At 40.5% G+C, this 22,099-nt stretch overlaps 1 protein-coding gene across 1 annotated transcript in view; it reads left to right on the top strand.

Annotated features, from left to right (window-relative positions):
- Positions 1 to 22,099, top strand: part of LOC145412864 (ras GTPase-activating-like protein IQGAP1) — a 220,163-nt gene that overhangs the window by 147,026 nt on the left and 51,038 nt on the right. The window contains exons 22-23 of the mRNA XM_080282664.1: positions 4,437 to 4,663; positions 14,774 to 14,903. Of these exons, the coding sequence (XP_080138790.1) occupies positions 4,437 to 4,663; positions 14,774 to 14,903 (357 nt within the window). The remainder of the gene's footprint in view (positions 1 to 4,436; positions 4,664 to 14,773; positions 14,904 to 22,099) is intronic.

Here is a 22,099-nt window from a genome sequence, read left to right as displayed (position 1 = left end):
TTTGGCCGTATATTATTTGGGAATATTCATTCATAGAATGAATGAAGGAATGTTGCCAATTAATTACAGCCACCCATGAGATCTAAAGGTAACACCATCTGATAATGATAACCCTAAGCCAACACCTTTTACATTACAGTTCCTGTAGATTGAAATATTCTGTTGTAGAAAGTTCAGACTGATATGTTGATTGTCCTTTGTGAGGCTATGACTTTTTCATTTTTTCCATGTAATTTTATACTGTTTTTTCAATTTCGTGTTTAAATTATTATTTGTTTGTAGTTCCTCATTACCATCTTTGGATTGAGAGGATAATAAATACTACCCATGTATTCTTTTTAGTGTTGTACAGTCGCCCCAAGAAGTGATGGCAGAGTTTCAGATTGCTTCGGTCACTCTGCTCTGCTGTACGTTCAGTGAAAACAGTGAATATACAGTAAACATTCAATGCCTTCATCACATCATATCAAATAAAATATATATTATTCGCGCTAAGAATGATGTAAAATGAATAACAGGAGGCAGTGATATATTAGAAGTTAACAGTTACCTTTTCCAATTTGAATGAATGTGAAATGTATTACTCCGCGCGCAGTTTGCAGTAGGCCTATAACTCCGTGTTCCTGATTTATTTGTTTCCCAGGATTTCAAATACAGATGCTTTACTTTTGAAGACCAGTTAGGCTAAGGAAAATTCTTGTGACTGCAATACACTACCGTATTTTCAGATGCTGTGGTGATGATACAGCAACAATAAGGATGCCATAACAATGAAATTATTCTTCGTAATGATGCCCTACCTGCAGTAGCAGCAAGACCATACCGCCTTTTATTCCATCTTCCTCTCCCCAGTAACAATTATAATTAGCGACTTTATTCCCAATTGATGCAAAATTATTTTTAGTTGTATGGAGGTATGACTGAGTCTGCCTTTTTCTCTTAAACTAGGCAATAAACAGGACCAAAGTCTGCCTTTTTCTCTTACATTAGGTAATAAACAGGACCAAAACATGAGTTTATATACTCTAGCAATGCAGAAGCACGCACTTTTTACTCCATCTTTTAATCTTAATGTCTGTCTTTATAAATAAACTGTAATGTCCTGTTGAACAGAAAATGCTGATTTGGAAGTTTTGAACCCAATGATTTATTTATGAATTTCGGCATTTTATAACTCTTGCTAATCGATTATGCACTGAGGATATCAGACTATGACAGAAGTTAGCATTCTCCAAGGAGCTCCGACTCGGTGCAAATTTCGAGGTTCTTTTTTTTATACTTCTTTCACCGATAGCCCTCTGGCTTATATTAAATAATCCAGAGATTTTTCTTAATGGAAAACTGGCCAAAGCAGTGTAAAGGTTACATGTCTTTGAGTAAATGTTATCTCCTTTCGTGCGTGTTGATTGAAACATTTTTAGCTTCCTGGCTTATGCCGCCTTCCCGCTTTCTGGCGTCGTCCATGGAGACATTGGAAACGGAAGTAAATGACTAAATTATTCCCTAGTATTGTAACGGGAATTATTTTATAAATGATAATTACTAAGTTTGTTTATTGAAGTGCCCTTTTGTTCAGTCATACGCTACTAAAAGATTATTGTGTGTTGCCATGCCAGATTTGAACTCCACAAATTATTCCTGACTGTCCCTGAGCGTTAGTTGTGAATTTTCAATTAGTTCCATTTAAGATTTCCTATTATCGTAACTAACTAACTGCGTCCTACAATTTTGAAATATGCAGGTACTTTGGCATTGCTTTATTGTTTTTTGTAACAATTTTACGTATTAGGTTTCACCTCGTAGAGATATAAGGAAGAGTATGTGCACTATGGCCTGTGAAATGGCTGAAAAATGGGAAAGCAGCTGGGGTTGATGAGGTGTATGTAGGGATGCTTAAGTATAGTGGAGAGAGTGGAATGAAGTGCTTGTTGGAGATATGTAAAAAGGCATGGATGAGTGTAACTGTGCCTGCAGAGTGGAAAAAGGCTGTGATTGTACCCCTGTACAATAATAAAGGTGAGCGAAGTGAGTGCAAGAATTATCGTGGCATAAATTTATTGAGTGTGGTAGGGAAGGTATATGGAAGAATTATTATAGAGAAAGTAAGAGAGAGAGAAGTCCTAGTGAGTGATGAACAGGGTGGCTTTAGGAGTGGCAGAGGATTTGTGTATCAAGTATTTGCAGTGAGACAGATAGCAGAGAAGGCTTGTGAGAAGGACCATAAGGTGTTTATGGCATTCATGGATCTGGAAAAAGCATACGACAAAGTAGACAGAGAGGGATTGTGGAAAGTTTGCACATGTATGGTGTACATGGTAAGCTGCTATGTACTGTCAAGAGTTTTAATGATGGTAGCGAAGCATGTGTTAGGATTAATGGGCATCTAAGTGAATGGTTCACAATCGGTGTGGGCTTGCGACAAGGTTGTGTGATGTCTCCATGGTTGTTCAATATATATATGGATGGGTTGATGAGAGAAGTGAAAACACGAGTAATGGAGAGAGGGATGGCGTTGGTTATGAATGGTGATGGATGGAATATCTCAAAGTTGTTGTATGCTGATGATGCAATACTGCTTGCAAGTACCAGACAGGAACTTGGTAGGTTAGTGCAGAGTTTTGCTGATGTCTGTGAGCGTCGTGCCTTGACAGTAAATGTAGAGAAGAGTAAAGTGATGGTTATTGAGAGAGAAGGTGACTCCCAGTGTGATGTCACAGTGAATGGAGAGAGACTGGAATTGGTGAGAGAGTTCAAGTACTTGGGTACAGTGGTAGAAAAGAGAGGAAAATGTGCAAAAGAAGATGAAAGTAGAGTGACACAAGGAGGAAAAGTAGCTGATGCAATGAAGGTCTTGATAAGAAACAGAGGCTTGAGTGTTGCAGCTGCACGAGGCTTACATAAGGGAGTGTTAGTGCCAACTCTAACTTATAGGTGTGAGACTATGGTGTGGCATGAAAATGAAAAGTCAAGAATAAGAACAGTGGAGATGTAACTGTTAAGGAATGTATGTGGAGTGCAGAGGGTGTATAGGATACGAAATAATGTGATTCATGAAAGATGTGGAGTGAGGAAGTCGGTGGACACCAGAATTGAAGAGAGTGTCCTGAGATGGTATGGTCATGTGGATAGAATGGATAACAATAGAGTGGTGAAAAAGGTTTACCTGAGCGAATTTGAAGGAGGGATGAGGCGAGGTAGGCCAAGGAGAAGGTGGAGAGATATGGTGGATGAGTGTTTGAGGTAGAGAGGTTTGGAAGTTGGTGAGGCTAGGGAACTGACAAGAGATCGAGCTGGCTGGATGAATGTTGTGAGGAGAAATGCATGATCAGGGATTTTGGCACCCCTTGTGAGCATGGCAGCATCCGGATTGACTCAACCAGATATGTTTGTGTGAAGCTGAAGAATATTGGTGAATGTTTTTTTTGGCATATCCAGTGGAGCCAGGATTCCGGGGGCTAGAATGATGAGTGAATGGAAGTGTGGCCTATTTGGATTGGGCTAGTTTGTGCTGTCTGGACATTGCTACTTCTCACCCTGCCCTTGGGTGGGAAAGGAGGTCTGGATGATGATGATGATGTGCACTATCACTGACCAAAAACTTCTGGATACTCCGCCGTCACTTCTTAGGCCAACTGTACAAGGCAGTTAAAAGGAGTGGGATGGAGAGCTCTAAACCGTCCTTCTCTATGAAGAATGAAATGAATTGCCCCAAGCATGTTTTATAGTCTGTGGTACTGCAGTTTATGTATTCCTTATACAGTAAAACCTCGATTTAATGGCATTCATTCTAACGGCAACCCCAAACTAACGGCACAAATCTCCCGAGGAATATTTATGTAAAAAAATTTTTAAAAATCCCCCAAAGTGGCGGTCGCTTCATGCGTCTCTATCGTCTGTTTGCAGTTTCCCGCCAACTGGGTATGTTTATGCTCACCCAGTCTTCCTCCTGCCTAGCCTGACCCCAAAGTGAAAATTAGCATGTAAGGTTACATTTAAGAACTTAATGAACTTATTTATGTAGTGCCATCTATTCTACTCCAACTTGCCAACTAACTTACCTGGTTTACTGTACTGTACTTACCTGGATTACTGTACAGTACTTTACTACAGTACAACCCCACACCTACCTGCTTTCTTTTGTTCTAAATATAAATTTTTTTTATTGATTTTGTATGTCTGCACATGTTTATATTCGTAAAAATGTGTTAAAATGTGTTAGCATGAGTTCCGGGGGTATTGATAGGTGTAAGCCCCAATCTAACGGAATTTCATTTTTTTGGCATGCTCAGGGCCCCCTATGGTGCCGTTAAATCAAGGTTTTACTGTATTTTTCTAAGTATGTTTAATTAATTTTTTCTTAAACTTGCATCAGTATCACATTTTCCAAATTCAGTACAGTATAGTAGTTGACTAATTTTATATCGCTCCTCTTGAAGGCTCTGAAGAAGGAATCTCGTGAGAAGCTTCTTGGCTACCAGCATCTGTTCTACCTGCTACAGACCCAGCCTCGCTACCTAGCCACTCTCATCTTTGCCCTCCCACCAGGCAAAACCACAAAGTTCATTGAGAATGTTATCTTCACTTTGCATAACTACGGTGCCAATGATCGGGATAACTACCTTTTGCTAAAGCTCTTCAAGACCGCTCTGGAGGAAGAAATCAGGTGAGTTAGTGTAAGAAGAAGGGAGCTATATCTTTGCCAGTATATGGGACAGCTAGATGGATGAAAAGGCTCGTTTGTTCCTGAGGATAATCCAAAAAATTTGAAAGCAGACATGTGTTGTATAGGATTGCCTCTTGTGTTTGATGACATCACCATGATCATGATCATCGTCATCGTCATCATAATCCAACCCTTATCCCTTACAAATAAATGTAGCACATTATATTTGTTGCTGAAACCTGTTATTGTACATACACTTACAAGCACACATACATACATGTATGTACTGTATATATATACTGTACTATATATATTTACATACTTTTGATAAAATCTTGGAGGCAGTTCCATTTTCCATGCTTTATGGTGGAATACATGGACACCCTGTGCCTCAGACCAGTCGCTGGATGAGAAGTATCCTCCCTCTCCACAGAGCATGGTATATCAGCCAATGTCACATCCTTTGGGATGCCACCTTCACATGGAAGAAAAATAAGCTTTGATGTAATAGAGGCCTATTTTCTGCCATTACACCATGCATAGTTCTCTTTCTGTCAGGTTTGTTCTTGCTCTCTGGGTGAACCTCACCCCATCCTTAAGTGGGAAAAGCTGGGATGATGGCACACCATTCATTTGTTGATGCATTTTGTAATTTGTTTTTATTACAGATCTGAATTCTACCTCTTGACTTACCTTTATTGTCTATACCCCAACAGTGATTTCAACCTTCTTGTTGACTGTGAGCAATATGTTGCCACATTACTAGAAATGTTCCGACGTATCGGTATCGGTGGTATCGGCCCATTTTTAGAGTATCGGAATCGGTATTGGCTGATTTTCTGCCAATACTACCGATATTTAAAAGGAATTTAGTGCATAGCATATCACTCACTGGAAGTTATTTTGTTAAATAGGATTTGGATGTTTTATAGGGATGAAAAATATATTATTGGTAATATCCAGTTATTAAGTATCATATTATTTTGAGTACATGGTGCGTAGTAGTTTAATGACAAGCTTGAAAAAAAGAAAGTTGCATGAGTATGGGGAACAGCCTAATAGATTGGTCTCCAGTGCACTGGTATCGGTATTGGTAGTAGTATTGGTATCGGTCCAATTTTGTGGTATTGGTATTGGTCAGAATTTTGGTATCAGTACATCTCTACACATTACTCTCCACTTTTGAGATGTCTCTGCATCCCTGTCTATAATTACCATACATACATATCTGCTTTCTCCTTACATCATTCCAAGTCTGTCTTCGATCCTCTTTACAGTAATTGTTTTATGATACTTTTTCCTGTCACTGGTATTTATGTATTTTGGAAATTGCACATGACAGGTTGCACTACCACTATATTTTTTTCCCAAATAATTGAGAGAACGAGGTAGGTAAATCTGAAGCACATAAAAAGCAAACAGTATATGTGTTGATGTTTTAGCATGTGATGAGGAGCCCTGATTTTAGTCCTTTGGCTGTGAAGTACCTACTTTGCATTTTATTGTAGCTGATAGCAGATAATTTTCTTATGCTCTTGAGCTGTAAATCACAACAGTAAATGTTTTGACCAAGATTGAAGACCTTTGTACAGTACTTCAACTTAATACGGAGAGTTTTATGCAGCTCAGAGAAATTTGCCACAGGCAGAGGGTTCAAGAATGATACAGTAATGATTTTGTGGCTTATTTCACAGACACTGTTGATTGTTCTCCCTATTTTGTAATTACTTTTTTCTGGGTCGTACCCATCATCATGGGATGGATAGTAATGATAATAATAATAGTGTTTATTGTTGCCTCTCCTGACATTGAGAGGGCTCTCCCTTTTGTGCTAAGTGGATCTTGTATGTGGCATGCATTAGGAATGCAATGCTGTATGGTAATGAGGATATTCATAGGCTCAAACATACAGAGATGAGAATGATCAGATGGCTTTGTAGTGTGTCCATGAATGACAGGCATAGGGGGTTAGGATTGCAAATGAAGAGTTGAGAGGAAGGATGGCACATGCCTGTATTCAGGTGAGACATATGAACATTGAGGGTGGAGTTGCTGGAGGCAGACTGAAAAAGACTTAGAATGAGATCATAAACTGTGTCATCAGGAATAAGGAACTGTTTGAGATCGAGCACTTCAGAGAGCTGCCATTAGGTGACCAAGGCCAGTGCATGCAAGGATGATGAAGTCATTATAAAAAAAAATGAAACAAATCATCATCATCATCATCATCATCTGGACCTCCTTTCCCACCCTAACGCAGAGTGAGGAGTAGCAACATCCAGACAGCCAAAGTTTGCCCAGTTCATTGGGCCACGCTTCCATTCACTCACCATTCAAGCCCTCGAAATCCTGGCTCCATCTGATAGGTTAAAAAATTTCACCACATTCTGTAGCTTCATTTATACCTATCTGATAGAGCCAGTCTGAACGTTGCCACGTTAAAAGGTGTGCCAAATCCCTGGTAATGCACTTCTTCACATAAACTTCATCCAGCCAGCTTGGTCTCTCGTCAGTCCCTTAGCCTCACCAACTATACCTCTCTTCCTCACACACACTCATCCACCATATTCCTCCTGCTTCTTCTTTGCCTACCTCGCCTCCTCCCTCCTTCAGATATACTTTTTCACCACTCTGTTGTCATCCATTCTCTCAGCATGACCAAACCATTTCAGTACACTCTCTTCGATTCTGGTGTCCACAGACCTCCTCACTCTGCATCTTTCACAAATCACATTATTCCGTATCCTATCCACTTTCAGTACTCCACATGCATTCGTCAGCATTCCCATCTCCACTGCTCTTACTCTTGACTTTTCATTTTCATGCCACACTGTGGTCTCGCATTCGTATGTTAAAACTGGCACTAACACTCCTTCATGTAAGCCTCACACAGCTGCAACATTCAAGCCTTTGTTTCTTATCAAGGCCTTCATAGCACCATCCACTTTCCTCCCCTGTGTGACCTTACTCTCCACTTCCTTTGCACATTATCCTCCCCTTTTTATCACTGTACTCAGGTATTTGAACTCTCTCACCAATTCCAGTCTCTCTCCATTCACTGTAACATCACACAGGGAACCACCTTCTCTCTCTATTACCATCACTTTACTCTTTTCTACATTTACTCTCAAGGCATGACGCTCACAGACATCTACACTAGTCCATCAAGCTCTCGTCCAGTATTTGCAGATATTACTGCATCATCCGCATACAACAAATTTAAGATATTCCATTCATTACCAGTGCCATCCCTCTCTCCATTACTTGTGTTTTTACTTCTCTCATCACTTCATCCATATATATATACAGTAGAACCTCTTTGGTCCGGACCCCTTTAATCAGGATTTCTGTTAATTCGGACAAAATTTAAAAATAATAAGCTCCAAAAATATGTTGAAAGTAATTCTAAAGTCATTTTCAGTAACGGCGCGGAAAGCGATCGTCATTCGTTTAGTCTCGGATCACGCTAGGTCGCAACATGGGCGCCTGTTTAAACACACACTAGCATTCGTTCCATCAACTAGTTCACCAACAATTTATATTTTTTCGCTGTATTTCAAAAGTTAATCCTCCTTACCATGCCCCTTAATGCAAGTGTAGCTTCTCCAGTGAATAAAGGTGTTAAAAGGAGGAGTTTGCTTACACAAAAATGGGTCAGAATATTCTGCAGTGTTTAATGATTACTGTTGGTTATTTTTTATACTTAGATGTGCTGTACTTGTACATCAAACATTAGCTTCTTGCCCATATGGGCGTTATCAATATGCCAAAGATGATAATGTATTTTTTGCCTACATAAGTTTTATTTTTATTCCAAATATTACAGTTAATTAATTTATTTATTTTTATGCCTACATGGGCCTTAGTCACTTACTACAATTTAAAATGTAGACTAGTTTCTTGTCATGGCCTTACCTGTAAATTATGCAGTAAAAAACTATCGTACATGATTAGTTTGGTTATTTTAGTATCCTTTCATCTTTTGCAGTTGTGTAGAGTTGACATATGCCACATATGTTAATAATTAACAAACATACCATATGTAGATAGTTTTTGGTATGAACTGGAGATTACCCTGGTGGTCCGGACAATCTGCTAATTCGGACAACCCTTCCCCCCATACAATCTGAATGAGAGAGGTTCTACTGTATATATATATATATATATATATATATATATATATATATATATATAAGGGAATATATATATATATATATATATTGAACAACCATGGGGACATCACACAACCTCGTTGCTCGCCCACACCATTCGTGAAACATTCACTTAGATGCCCATTTACCCATACTCATACCTTCCTACCATCATGAAAACTCCTGACATCACCTAGCAGCTGACCGTCTACACTGTACATGCGCAAAACCTTCCACAATCCTTCTCTGTCAACTTTGTTTTATGCATTTTCCAGATCCATAAATGCCATAAACACCTTCTAGTTCATCTCACATACCTTCTCCTCTGTCTCTGCAAATATTTGATCCACACATCCTCTGCCACTCCTTAAGCCACCCTGTTCATCACTCACTAGGACTTCTGACATCTGTCTTACTTCCTCTATAATAGTTCTTCCCTACAACACTCATTAGACTTATGCCATGATAATTCTTCCACTCATTTCGCTCATATTTATTTTTGTTTAAGGGTACAGTCAATGCCTTTTCCACTCTGCTGGCACAGTTTCACTCATCAATGCCTTCTTACATCTCCAAAAATCACTTCATTCCACTCTCTCCACTACACTTAATCATCCCTGCTTACACCTCATCAGCTCCAGGTGCTTTCCCATTTTTCAGCCGCATCACAGCATTCTTCACCTTTGCGAGTGTCATGTATCGTGGCACTGCATTCTTTCTCAGTACACCTCCAAAACCAGTGATATTAACAGTCGCTTTGCTCTCTCCATTCCCATTCATCAGACTTTCAAAATATTCTTTACATCTGATCCTTACTTCATCGCCATGGGTTAATAATCTACCACTTACATCCTTCATGCTTTCACATTTCTTTCCACCGTCACTTGTATATTTCTGCATCACTTTCCAGAATAATTTCCTGTTTTCAGAGTAATTTGTATTCATTTTTCTTCCTGGATCATCATTTACCTATTTTCCTCTTCACTAGTCTCTTTACATGTTTCTTGCTCTCAGTATATTCAGATCTTATTTCAGCTGAACCACCGATCCTTATCCACACTAGCCACTTCTTCCTCTTTTCCTCTACTACTCTGATAACATCTTCATCCCACCATGCCATACCTTTCTTCTTTGTTGTTGCTCTTGCCACACCACATACTGCTTTAGCATTCCTAACAGAGCAGTCCCTATATACATTTCACAAGCTGTCCAGATCCATTTCATTCCAATTCACTGCTTTTAACCCCATCCATACTTTGGCCCCGTATTCATCTGCCATTTGTTTGATCCTCAGCTTCTCGACTTTCAGTCTCTCTCCCTGACAGCTCCTCACTCTCTTGTTCCACTTCACTCCTCTCAGCTTGATTTTGCATACCACAATTATATGATCTGACAAACCTCCACATCGTCCTCTCACTGCCCAGGTATCAGCAGCACTACCCAGCATTGATTTCTCTACAAGCACGTAATCAGTCCGGCTCCTTTGAACATGATCTCCATGCCCTCTATGTCATGTAGTTTTATGTGCATCTTTGTGTTTGAAATAAGAAATACAAATGCACAGCCCTCTTTCTTGACACACGTTCTTCAGTCACTTGCCATTATCATTCTCTCTTGGTAGTCCATTATTACCCATTCGGCACTCACCATCCACTCACTCGATGTAGTGCTGCTTTGGGTGTCTGCTCTTTCCTCTCATCCATCCTTCCTCTTCTGTGTTTCTTTCCTTCATTCTTTCCTCTTTCTTCTGCCCATGGATGACTTTACACTCCCACTTCTTTCTTTCTTTTCTTCATCTTTCCTCTTCCATCTGCCTATGGGTGACTTTACACTGAGTGACAAGCCAAATGGTTTCCTGTATACCAGGAAACCATTTACTACACTGAGAGGTAACCCTATAACCAAATTATGGCACCCAGTGGTTTGGTGGGTAATTAAAGTACAGTACTCCAGTCGGATTGAGCCTGTGTAAGTTTATATCCAAGGGGTGGTTGGGGTTTACTGCTCTCATAGTGCCACCCAGGAGTGAGGCTGGTCGCTCTCATCCTAAATGTCAGGACCAACTTGCCCATCCCCGGGTTTGTATGCTCGTCATCGGACAACATAGGATTGGATGATGGATGGATGTCATTCACCGGCCCAGTGCCTACTCTCCCATTCATGTCGCCCATTACAATCACTTTATAACTCCTGGGAATTTCTCCCACTGCTTCATCCAGCTTATCCCAAAACCTGTCTTGCTGTGTCTTGTTCCTGTCATCACACGGAGCATACGCTACAATCACTGCCACTTTTTCCTTCTCGTACTTGAAATTGACTTACATACATCTCAAGCTGACACATTTGTAATCTCTCATTCGACTCTGCCACGCTTCATTCAACAACAAAGCAACTCCTTCCTTGCATCTTCCTCGCCCATTCATGCCCGACCTTACACACTATACACCCTCCCCAGGGCTCATGTTTGGCGAGCCACAGCTCGCAAATGTGAGTATTTTTTCCCTTTGGCGAACATATTTTACATGCAAGTCGCTTCTTGGCGAGGAGAAAATACATCCACTTTGGCGAGGAGTAAACTAAAAATAAATCTTACTTAAATGAACTAAACACGTTGTGATTGATTACTCTTTCCTTATCACCACTGTGAATGTTTGAAACCTTATTTTATGATTCTAAGCATCACAATGTGTAAATAAATATATTTATTGCTCGTAAAATATTTCGGCTCATAGTCAGTTTGGCTACTAAAAATTTATTTGGCTCATAAATCTGAAGCCTTAGGAGCCAAATGGCTCGCAAGCATCGGCAGTTAGCATGAGCTCTGCTCCCACTACTCCACTTCACACCCATTCATCTTTGTTTCACACAAAGTCATCACGGGATATCTTGCACTCTTTAACACATGCACCATTTCCACTCTCTTGCTCTCCTCATTCACACCTCTCACAGTCCACATGGCCTTGTGAATCTGCCCATTTGGCTGGGGCCCTGGGCAGGTATTGGGCTCTCCAAGACTCTCCGAAATGTTTTGCCATAATTTGGTGATTTTGGTAGGGGTATATGGGGGACACTTATCACAGCCAGAAACCCCGGTTACATGGTTACCACCCAGCATAGTAAATGGCTTCCTGGGTACAGGAAACCATTTGGCTTGACACTCATTGTAGAGACCATAAGGCACACTACAGTAAGTTGAGTGAGTCAGTGATGGGTGTTGCCACCTAATAGTAATAATAGAAGGATTCTGTTGCCCATTTCCTTGGGCACACTGTTGATAGTTTCCTCTCTTTTGTAAGTACCCACTTGTTTCTGGGCCTGCCACCACCATGTTTTCAATAATAATAATACTTGTCTCCCCCATATTCGTGGGGGTTAGGGGATACAGACCCCCGTGAATGGGGGGGGGGATCAGCGAATTTTGGACACCCCCAGAAAATGCCCATACAGTATCAGATTACCCCTGTAAGTCCCAAAAACTCAGTTTAGGGCCCTGAAACCATCTTAAAACATCACAAACATATACTGTTCTACTGTATACAGTACTTTAATAATAAAGAAGTTGTTAAAGGGTATGGTTATAAGAATTTATGGAAATTTTGTTGCTGATGACTGCCACAGACTCCCATGGCAGTGTGCACAAAGAGCTTCAAAGCCATTTCTGGGACCTGAAAACAGCATAAAATATCATAAATGCATACTGAACTACTGTATAAAAAAGTGTAATAATGAATAAGTTTTTAACTGGTGTGATTATAAGAAGGTAGGATAAATTATGTAACTTATGACTTCTCAGAAAAATCTGCGAATATGTGAACAAGTAGTTGACTGTTGGTATAGTATGTTAATGCACACCAGCAGGATATGGCCCATAAGAATTTACATCCATGGGATAGTTGGGGTTTATTGCCCATATAATGCTGCCTTTGGAAAAGACTGATCACCTTCACCCTAAATGTTAGGATTCAGCTCAGATGATTATGATTATAATACAGTAGTAATCAATTAGCTTCTGCAAGCTCTTCATTTTTTGTTAGCATTTATCTTACCCAACTTTATTGTTTTCTGTGTTTCATAAGATTCTGTTTTCCTGTATTCTCAAATATTTAAGGTTTTATTCATTTGCTGCATTTTCTACCGGCCATTTTCTCAATCAGAATTGCATTCCTATAGTCTCATGTGAATCAAGCACAACCTTTATTTATTCTGGCCATAAATTTACTCCGACCTGAAATGTCTTCTACACTGTACTAACCATAGTTTAACTTTTGATTGGATATCTTAATTTCATTACCTGTACTTGCATTTTAGGATGCCAAATAGCTTTCGTATATGAGAGTAATGCATGCTTATTTTATTGTTCTTATTTGCTCCTATGTAAACAGTCAGCCCCTGCTACTTGCAGCGACTACGTACCGAACCTCCCTGCAAATGGGTGAAATCCATGAATAATCCGTACCTTCTGCAAAAATCACTGGTTTCAATGTTTTAACTATTGTATTCCCATTACCTACAGACCCACTATGAGACATGTAAATGCATTTTATGGCACACTAATACTTCCTAAAAGACAGTACAGGATGATACACAAGCCTTTCTGCGTACAGTACACTGTACTCATCCGTGTGATGATGACAATGAGAGTTTGCTGTGCAGTACATGATGTATGATGAATGATGAACATTCTGTACTGCACAGCAGGATGAGCCCTGAGCAGCCTGCTTAGGACCCAATTTTCACAGGGATAAAGAATGGATTTGATTAATAAAGCCGTAATAACATGCAAAACACAATTGGGATACACAACCCATGAGATGAAATAAGAATGAGCCCAGTAGCATATGATTGGGTCCCCTCTTTGAACAGCCAAGTAGATAGGGAGAAAGAAGACACCTAGGCAGTTAATAAGGGATGCTACTCTAGGAGCCAATCACAAGCAAGCTCTCATTGTGAGAAAAGAGTGGGAGATTTGTGGTGTGAAATACTGAGTGCTGATGCCCTGTGCTGTACAGCACAGTTAACTGTATAGGACAGCATTTCTCATGGAAAACATGCAAAAAAATCACTTACGAGTCTCTAAGAACAGCTGATGTTGTGAGAAAAGCAAGCAGTATCATCCTGTGAATTTTTTAAATAATTTCCCGGAAAAATCCGTTAATATGGGAACCTACGAATAACTGGGGTTGTCTGTACATGATTTTGAAGACTTGAGTAATTGGCACATTGAGCTATTTTTCATTTATTCAAGTCTTTATTTATAGCTCCTCTTTTGTAATACAGTACATCCCCCTAGTACGCGCCTATATGGGCGGCAGAGGACGTCGCGTACTAGAAATTTGCGTACTGTGGATACATGAACTTATGGGAAAAATTACATATGGGCGGCACCCCCCTTCATGGGCAACCCTTGAGACGCCTTTCAGACCTAAGTGTTGTACTATACAGTACAGGGAAACTGTCTAAGACATATTACCTTACCTAAGATAAAGTAAACCAACAAGATTATGGCTTTAATAGGTAAATCAACAAGGATATGGCTTAACTAAACCAACAAGAATATGGCTGCTCACCTTTACTTGTAATCGCTTCTTGGGGGGGCAGTGTCGTGTACTCGGGATAACCCCGGATTTGGGCCACTCATCGCTGCCTATCTCGCTTACAAGGAGTTCAATTCGCGTACTAATAAAAAATACACTTTTATAAAAAAAATTTTGGTCCTCGCGTACAAGGGGGATCGCTTACTCGGAACTCGCATACTGTGGGATTTTTTTTTTTTTTCCCCCCCCTCAAGGAAAGAGGAACCAAAGGCCACGAGCCCACAATAACCATTCATTCCATGAGAAAAACAAAACACTTTTAACCCATTTCAGGATTTTGCCCACCCTTTAGGAATTTTTCTTGAGAGTGTAGGTACAGTGATAACTGATTTGCTCCTAAAACAAGTTCTTAACTATTCTGGCAGATGCAAGGTGCTTCGACTGAGTGACATTGTATCAGGAAATCCTATGGTGGTGAAGATGATCGTATCATTCAACAGACGTGGTGCTGGCCAGGCTTCACTCAGGGACATGCTGGGCCCACTGATACACAAGGTAATACCCAGTTACGTTTTATTTAGTTGAAGGCCTAAACTGTCAGCTTATTGGAGGTATTTACACTGTCCTCCTCATCGTCATCATCATTAGGCTTCCTTTTGGAAACTTCCTCACAGCTGGTGACCATGACAGTTGTCTAGGTAGCTTTCTCATTGCACATCTTTGATGCATTATTAACCACATTTTTTCCTTTTTTGATCTTTGCACTCATAGATTATTCAGTTCTGATAAACCCTGTAAACAGGATCTTCCTGTTCCAGTATTATTAAGCACTTACGGCCATATGCTTAAAACTAATGTATAGCCTTTCCTGGGGGCTCTATATCAAATCGGTATGCTAAAAGTTTAAGTAGGGAAAGATTTCCCTCAATTTGTAGGGGTTGTTCCGACATTTTTTTAAGGGGAACCATGCTATGGCTTCCGCAAACCGTATTTTTTATTATTCGTAACAAAGTAACTCTGTACCTCCAGAAAGCATAGAATAATGTAAATCTATCTTTCTCTCTATTGCCAGACGCAATAATCCCGTAAGGGATGGCCATTGACTTTGAGTTATTTGTTTTACAGGGAGTGACACTAACCCATCTAACCTCGCTGTACATTGACTAACTTCACCTCTCTCAAAGACCATCACTTTACTCTTCCCTACATTCACCTTTAGGTTTGGAGGGTGAAGTGCTTGAAAGGGTACAGCAGGGAAGAAAGGTTGCTGGTTCCTTGAAAGCAGTGATAAGAAACAGGGATGTGAGCATGGAAGTGAAAAAGTTACTACATGACAGTATTGTGATACCAACTCTAACGTACGGAAGTGAAGCTTGGACATTGTTGGAAGGACACAAGTCAAGAGTGAGAGCAGTGGAAATGAGTTATTTAAGAGGAGCCTGTGGAGTCACGTGGAGAGACAGGCTGACGAATGAGGATATAAAGGAGCGTTGTGGTGTGGATGTGGATGTGATAGGAAGCGTTATGAGGAACACACTGAGGTGGTTTGGCCATGTGGAGAGGATGGAGGGTGAAAGACTGACGAAGAGAGTGTATGTGAGTGAGGTGGAGGAAGGGAAGAGGGAGGGGGAGGCCGAGGATGAGATGGAGGGATGGGGTGGAGAGGTATATGAGAGAGGGGGGTGTGAGTTGGGAGCAGGGCAGTGAAATGGCGGGGGACAGGGCGACTTGGAGGCGATTTGTTTGTGGCCACCCCAAACGGGATTGAGGCGTCTGGCAATAGATAGATAGATAGACACTAACCCTCCACCAACCCACTTGTTGACACGTAGGATTTAGTTATATGGTTACCACCCAGTGTTGTAAATGGTTTCTTGGCTTACAGGAAATCATTTGACTTGTCACTCAATGTAAAGCCACCTTTAAATGAAAGAAAAGCAATAAGAAGTGACTGGAAAGATGGGAGAAATAAGAAGAGAGGAGGGCAGGGACAGAAAAAAAAAATGATAAAGGCTAAGGAAGAAGTAGGCAGCACTACATCAGGTGAGTGGATGATGGTCTCCACCACCTACCACTAATAATGTAAATAATTTATGTAAAAGATATTTTGCTAAAAATGCAATGCAAACATACAATGGAACTGTACTGTTGATTATTAAAACACATGGGCTATACCTTATCGAGTTGTAGATCAAGCTCAGGCCCGTCTCTGTCCTAGTGGTGACACACACTGTCATTTTTATTTTTTTTTTAAGAGTGTTTAACAGTAGGCGAGATCCTAAAATTGATGTGTAAACCACTTTTATACGTTACCCATGTGATTTAACTGAAAATAGAATGTTCAGTCAATGCTAAGTGTAATATACATTAATATATATAACGAGAAAGGTACTGTTCTCCGCTCATAGGCCAAACTATGAAGCGTCGTGCCAGCATCGGATCATCTTTGCGTTTTAATCTCAGGCACTGCAAACTGTTTTTCATATTCTTATAATACAATTTTTAGTTATTTATCAGCAGCAGTCTATTCATAATTCTTGGTAATCGTTAAGGAGACATAGAACCACCATGTTTTGCATTTTTTCCTTGTTTTAGCTCTTCATGGAATTCTTCAGGTACAGTAATCCCCTTAATAACTGTTTGCCCAATTCCCGGACATTTTGGGCCTGAGCCTTGGAAACCCCAAAATGGCCAAAAAAAACAGGGGGGGGGGGAACGAATTTTTTTCCCACCTGTAATTTGAAATTGGTGCACAGTGCCGAACAGCTGTGTTTACCATGGCCCCTTCACCTTTTCCTTCCTACCCCCTCGTCAGTTACCGCCTGCCTACCATCGTGAGTAGATGCTCACCACAGTGGATGCCGCACGTGCTCATTTTTATGGATAAACATTGAATAAACTGCAATACCTTGCCACTAGACCACATGCGAAAAATACAGTGTTGTGCAGTGTTAAGAAATTAGAATTTAGAGTGCAAAGGATTAAGTGTGGAGTGCAAACTGGCGGTTGAAACTGACGTGGCGCAGTTAAGAACAGAATGTGCAGTGTTAAACAGTTATAACTCACAGTGCAAAGAATTAAGTGCAGCACAACACTGGATTACTGTACGTGCATCAAGAGCATTTTCACCACTGCCAGAGCCTTAGAGGAGGTGGCCACAGATGTGCTGAAAGTACCCTGTACGCTACAAAATATTTTCCATACTCACTTCTAATTCCTCATTGTCTGGTTTCTTTTCATGTATTTCATGCTTTATGTCCATTATTGGTGTGAATAGGGTCTTAAATGGGTGCTGTGCATATCCGGTAGGGAGTTAGTTAGGTGGCTTTCAAAGTTAGGCTGGGTTTGGGTCCATAAGTACCAGTCTAGGAGACAGGGGCCCAACATCTGGACAAAACCAGTTCCCGGACATGCCTTTGGCTGTATTACGTCAGATATTAAAGGGATTACTGTACTCTCGAATTGTGTTTTCATGTTTCAGTGTTTTTTGTTTCTTTTAAATATGGTAAAAAGTGCTTTAAAAAGCGGTGTTTGTTCATGGACAGCCACTATCTTGCGGTGCACGACGACAGATGGATGCCATCTTAAAGCGTCATATATAAGCGAAATTACCCCTGCAGTGCCTGCTTATCCAAACCTAACCTAAATTTTCATAACAACCCAACCTTATTTATCCTAACCTTACCTAACCTAGCCAATTTAATGCTAACGTAACCAGACTTATCCTAACCTGTGCACGAAGACTGACAAACTCCATCTTTGAACGCCATTTTTTGGCGAAATTGCCCATTATCAGTGCGTATTTACCCAGACCTAACATAAATTTTCGTAGTTCAACCCAACCTTGTTTATCCTAACTTATTTTAGGCTACCCTAACAAATTTTAGGGTAACAACCAAATTTATCCTAACGTAACCCATCTCCAGCACTAACTATCATATTTACAATATAAGTATTGATTGAAAAGTTTATTACTTTAGAAGTCAGTAATCCCTCTAATATCCGAACGCCCAATATCCGAACAACCCCACTAACCGGACATAATCCTCCTGGGATCCAATATTCCCAAAATGGGCCAAAAACTGCAAAAAATTCGAAAAAAATATGACTTTTTTCCCTCCCATAATTTGAAATTCCCGCCTGGCGCCAAACAGCTGTTACACCATGGTCCCTTCACCCCTTCCTTCCTCCCCCTCCCCCCTCCCCTGTCAGGTTGCCATTTGGTATTTTTCATTACCAAGTGTGGGCCAATTTGGTAATGAAAAATTCGTTTGGTAATGCATTAGAATAATGCATTACCAAATGGATTTTTCACATGTATGAGGATACACAGGATGGAGATGGTGGATTGTTTGCTCTCTCTGATTAATCTGCTACCCTACATAGTGTGAAAATAATCAACATGGTGTTAGTTATAAGGAGAGTGATTACATGTATTTCCACTTGTATATATAATTAGTGAAGAATATATGCTAGCTTTACGAATTTGGTAATGAAAAGTTATATTTGACAATGAAAGTTGAGGAGATTGGTAATGTGGCTGTTGCGATCTGGCAACTCTGTTACCCCACCAACATCAACAGTCACAGCTTAACTCCGATGGAGAGCAGATACTCATAACAGTGCAAGCCACAGGTGCTTGTTTTTTGTGAATAAACAGTGAATAAACTGCAATACCTTGCCACTAGAACACACAGGAATTTACAGTGTTGTGCAGTGTTAAGAAATTAGAATTTAGAGTGCAGAGGATTAACTGTGGACTGCAAACTGGCGGTTCAAACCAGTCCAAGACCAAGGGACTTGTAAGTACCCAGAATGTTTAATATTGTATAAACTCACCTCTAAAACCTCATTTTATGGTTCTTTTGCATTTATTTCAGTCTTTTATGTCCCTTATTGGTGTGATTTGGGTCTTAAATAGGTGCTATGCATGTCCAGAGGGAGTTGTATAGGTGTTTTTCAGAGTTAGGGTCCGTAAGTACTAGTCCATAAGCTGGGGCCCAATATCCGGACAGGACCACTATCCGGACCTGCCTATGGCTCTATTGATCCGGATATTGGAGGGGTTACTGTATATAAAGTATACGAACTAACAAGTGCTATCATGTAAAAAAAAATTGCAGGAAATTATTTTGTTTCATTGTTGATTGACATCGTCTGGACAAAGAATAGTCACGGCAACTCCCACGGGAGTACTTCTGACATACCAACTGGTCACGCAGGGCTACCAACCTCCCCCCTTCCCTTAATGCTTTCTTAGCATACCATGTAAAAATTGAGGGCTTGCTTGTGCTTTCCTTAGTGTGTAAAGTAGGGACCAATGTAGGGCCTCTCCATATGTGTTTAAGCATACAGCTGCTATTTTAAAATTTAAATCAGTTTATCTTCTTTCATTTCTTCCTGGAACTGTCATTACAATGAGTGAGAAGTGTTAATATTGGGGGTGAGGTTATGAAGGGTAGACTGAGAAAGACATGGGACAAGGTCATTAAGTGTGACCGCAGGGTTAAGGGACTAAACAGAGAGGCTGCAATAGATTGTGCAGCATGGAGAGCCGCCATTAGGTGACCAAGGCCGACGCATTCTAGCATGTTGGAGCCTTCAAAAATGAAAATGAATATTTGGGATTAAAAGTGCCAGCTCAGTAATTACTATGCTGATTTGGTAGAGTGCCAATTCAGTACTGTAATTTGTTGCACCGATACTACTGTACTACAGTAATATTTTATTTAACAAATGTTTTAGGGCAATGCAAAGAGTTATTAATCAACTATATAGTATATTGCTACTGCAAGGCCCCAGTAGGGGGCATGACCAGTATTCACTGAAATTCTAAATTCATAGGAATCTCACATACTCACTCCTCATCAGTCTCTCACTCTCCATCCTCTCCATGTGGCTAAACCACCTTAATATGTTTCTCCTAACACTTCCTATCACATCCAAATCCACACCACAATGCTCCTTCACTTCCTCATTTGTCAGTCTGTCTCTCCATGTGACTCCACATGCTCCTCTCAAATAACTTATTTCCACTGCTCTCACTTTTGAATTGTGTCCCTCCAACAAGGTCCAAGCTTCATATCCATACATTAGAGTTGGTATCACAATACTGCCATGTAATAACTTTTTCACTTCCATGCTCACTTCCCTGTTTCTTATCACTGCTTTCAAGGAAGCAGCAACCTTTCTTTCTTGTTGTACCCTTTCAAGCACTTCACCCTCTAAACTTCCATCCTTACTCATCACACTACCCAGGTACTTAAATGCACTCACATTTTCCATTTCCTCCTCATCCAACCTCACTGTACATTCACTGACTTCACTTCTCACGAAGACCATCACTTTACTCTTCCCTACATTCACATTTAGATTCCGTTTCTTACACACTCTATCAAACTCATCCACCAAGTCTTGCACCTCCCCTTCGTCTTCACTTAACAACACAGTATCATCTGCAAACAACAGTACTGGTAGATTCCAAACACTGCCCACTCTCACTAGGACCACTCCAACATCCACTCCCCAACCTTGTATCTCTTTTATAACCCCATCCATATACAGATTGAACAACCATGGAGACATGACACATTCTTGTTTCAATCCAACCTTCAAATAGAAAAATTCACTCATTCACTATCCACACGCACTGGAGCCTTAGCATCCGCATACATACTCTTCACAGCCTTCAGCAACTTCCCATCTACTCCATATATTCTTAATACTTTCCACAGTCCTTGTCTATCCACCCTGTCATGTGCTTTCTCCAAATCCATGAAGACTGCATACAACTTCTTTCCCTTCTCTAGAAACTTTTCCACTAAAGATCAAAAAATGAATATCTGATCAACACAACCTCTTCCCTTCTTCTCCAGTTAAATCCTCTGTTATTTCCCTAACTCTGTCAGTAAGTATTCTACCATATACTTTTCCTTTTACACTAAGAAAGCAAATGTCCCTATGATTACCACACACTTCTTTTTCATGTTTTCCTTTGTACAGGGGAATAATTATACGTGACTTCCAATCCACTGGGACTCTACCTTCCTCCCAGGCCAATCTGCACATCTTCCACATCCATTCTGTTTCTTTCCCCCCATGCTTCAGCATTTCACTACACACTCCATCAAATCCTGGGGCTTTCCCCATTTTGACTTTCTTCATTGCTTCCACAACTTCCATCCTACTGATTTCATCCTCTCATCTCACATCCCTCCTTCTCCCAGCCATTCCCCGGCCACTTACTCCTGCATTACTTTCATTCTCTATGTTCAACAATTCCTTAAAGTGTTGTCTTCATCTGCTCACTTTTTCTCCCTTCTCCACTAGTAATCTACCATTTTTATCTTTCACTCCCCAGCTAACTTCTTTGGCACCCTGTCTAACTCTCTTTACCTCTTTCCAGAACAATTTCTTACATTCCCTCTGCTTGACACTCAAATTCCTTCCAAATTCCTCATCCACTGTCTTCTTACTCTGTCTTACTAATCTTTTCACCTCTCTCTTCCTCTCAACATATAACTCTCTCTTCTGTCTCCCAGCTTCTTCGATGCCCCTCTTTCTCATCCACTCACTATATGCTTTCTTTTTTAGTGCCACAGCCTCTCTCACTTCTTCAGTCCACCATGCTGTTCCATGCATCCCATTTCATCTTCTCTTCACCCCACACGCCACCTCGCTTGGTGCACATATTTCTTCTGTGACTATCTTGCACGTATCTTCCACGTCTTCCATCTGCTCCAATCTACAAT

Source organism: Coenobita brevimanus, chromosome 94 (assembly GCF_032717465.1).
Source record: "Coenobita brevimanus isolate Jiangsu-jjx chromosome 94, ASM3271746v2, whole genome shotgun sequence".
NCBI classification, from domain to species: domain Eukaryota; kingdom Metazoa; phylum Arthropoda; class Malacostraca; order Decapoda; family Coenobitidae; genus Coenobita; species Coenobita brevimanus.
Note: the sequence above shows the minus strand (reverse complement) of the source record. Positions and strands in the feature narration are given on the sequence as shown.